General features: G+C 46.3%; 1 protein-coding gene across 1 annotated transcript in view; it reads right to left on the reverse strand.

Annotated features, from left to right (window-relative positions):
• CNNM1 (cyclin and CBS domain divalent metal cation transport mediator 1) overlaps positions 1-2,423 on the reverse strand; it is a 69,079-nt gene that overhangs the window by 1,371 nt on the left and 65,285 nt on the right. Inside the window, exon 11 of the mRNA XM_007939972.2 lies at positions 2,284-2,385. Coding sequence (XP_007938163.2) covers positions 2,284-2,385 — 102 coding nt within the window. The remainder of the gene's footprint in view (positions 1-2,283; positions 2,386-2,423) is intronic.

The following is a 2,423-nucleotide window of genomic DNA, read 5'->3' on the forward strand; positions in this document are numbered from 1 at the left end:
CTCCCAACCAAATCACAATAAAAAGTTAACAAACAAATAAATACGCAAAACAAAAAACAAATTAAGAAAAGAAACAGAAGCACAAATGGAGACAAAGCCCTTGACAGTTTGGCTGGAACTAATCATGCTATCCTGGCACTGATATGGCCCTATGTGCATTTTAAAGGCTTAGGAAGCACCTTCCACCTGAGATGACATCGCTGAAAAGCCACAAACCTATGTTACTGCCAATGGAATTGAGATTTCCTGGAGGGGAATGAATCAATTCCATATAATGTCATTGGAAGGAGCCCATTACATGATGCAATGGCGAAAGCACTCAGATGCTAACCAAAAAGGTAGAAAGATCAGTGGTTCAAACTCATCATTGGCTCCACAGGGATGGGATGGGGTGGGAGACCTGACAATCTGCTCCTGTAAAGATTACAGGAAACCCTAGGGAAAGCCTAGGAAACCCCATGGGGTAGTTCTACTCTGTCCTACTACAGGGTTGCTGTGACACCCGCTGAGAGAGGACTGGTATCACAGCCTTTGATGCACCCTGAGCCAGAGCCTGTGGGTGTGGCTGAGTGCATTCCCAGGCACCTACATTGTCTAACTCTGAAGCAACCTCTCTTGTACATTAGGGAAAACTCAAAAACAAACAGACAAACAAACAAACAAAAAAACCCAACCAAACCAACCAACCGATTGGCTGTCTCCTGTGTCCAACTCATGCTGACCCCATGTGTTGCCGAGTAGAACTGTGCTCCACAGGGGTTCTAAGGATGTGGACCTTAGGAAACTGATCATCAGGTCTTTCTTCCAAGGTGTCTCTGAGTGGGTTTGAACCGCCAGTAGCCAAGATCTTAACTGTGGTTGTGCTACCCAGGGATTAGTATTATGGAACTCCCTGCCGTCTAGTCGGACCCAACTCATAGTGATCCCTCCTTGGGTTTCTGAGGCAGTATCACTACGGAAGTAGATTGCCCAATCTTCCTTCCGAGGAGTGGTTGGTGGGTTTGAATCACTAGCCTTCTGGACAGCAGTCAAATGCCTTAGGCACTAGGCCACCAGAGCTCCCAGTATCATGGAAAGCAGGGGTAATTCAATCATTGCCCTCTAGGGTGGAAGAGCAATCTGTTCCCAGCTTTATTGTTTTCAGGAAGGAGAATTTTTCACCTTGTTCTGTCATTGACTCCCTTCCCTCAGTACACTGCTTTCTTTTCTACTGAGTCTCCTAGCTCAGGGGTCCACACAATCTTTCCTTAAAGGGCCAGAGAGTAAACTGTATAGGCTTTGAGGGCTATATGGTCTCTGCCACAACTACTCAACTCTGCCATTATGACTGTAAGTAACATACCTAGGTAAGATATAACAAATGGGCATATTGTGGATCCAATAAGCCTTTATTTACGAAAACCAGGATGTGGGGTGGTGGTAGGCCGGTATAGGATTTGGCCTGCAGGCATGATTTGCCAACCATATCCTAGATGACCACCAACTGAATGGGACTGATTCCCTAACTATCCAGGGTGCCGTGCCAACCCAAGTCCTATTACAGCTTTCCATGATTCTATCTCCTCCTGGTTGTTAGGTGCCATCAAGTCAACTTCAACTCAGTGACCCTAGGTGACAGAGTAGAACTGCCCCATAGGGTTTTCTAGGCTATAATCTTTAAGGTAGCAGATTGCTGGGTGGGTTTGAACTGGTCACTTCTGGTTAGCAGTTGAGAGCTTAACCGCTGCACTACCAGGGCTCCATTATACTTCCTTTCAAACCCACTGTTGTTGAGTCGATTCTGACTCATAGAAACTCCATGTGATAGAGTAGAATTGCCCCATAGGGTTTCCAAAGCTGTAATCTTCATAGGAGCAGACCACATCTTTCTCCTGGGGAGTGGCTAGACAGTTCGAACCACTGACCTGGTTAGCAGCCAAGCACTTAACCACTGCACCACCAGCCTCCTTTATAAAACTCACTGCCATTGAGTCAACTCAACTCATCACGACCCCTTCTTGGGTTTCTGAGGTGGTATCTCTACAGAAGATGTAATTGGAAGGAGCCCATTATGTGGTGCAATGATGAAAGCACTGGAAAGTAGATTGCCCAATCTTCCTTCCGAGGAGTGGCTGGTGGGTTTGAACTGCTACCCTTCTGGTTAGTAGTCAAATGCCTTAGGCACTAGGCCACCAGAGCTCCTTTATAGGGTTCCTTAAAAGGAGTCATCGGTCCCTCCTAATGGACCTTCCCTATAGTCAACCAGCTGGTGGGCAGCTTTTATCTCGGTGAAGAGCTACTCACTCAAGGTTCTCAGCAGCTTCTTGTCCACACTTTCCTCAAAGTCGCTACTGCAGGGACTGGTCTCTGTGTCCAGCTTGATGTTACAACATTCACTATCTGATGCTGTGAGGAAAAAAAAAAAGTTAACTTTTTTCAACCCA

The sequence above is a fragment of the Orycteropus afer genome, unplaced genomic scaffold, assembly GCF_000298275.1.
Source record: "Orycteropus afer afer isolate SDZICR_OR568_19922 unplaced genomic scaffold, OryAfe1.0 scaffold00064, whole genome shotgun sequence".
NCBI classification, from domain to species: domain Eukaryota; kingdom Metazoa; phylum Chordata; class Mammalia; order Tubulidentata; family Orycteropodidae; genus Orycteropus; species Orycteropus afer.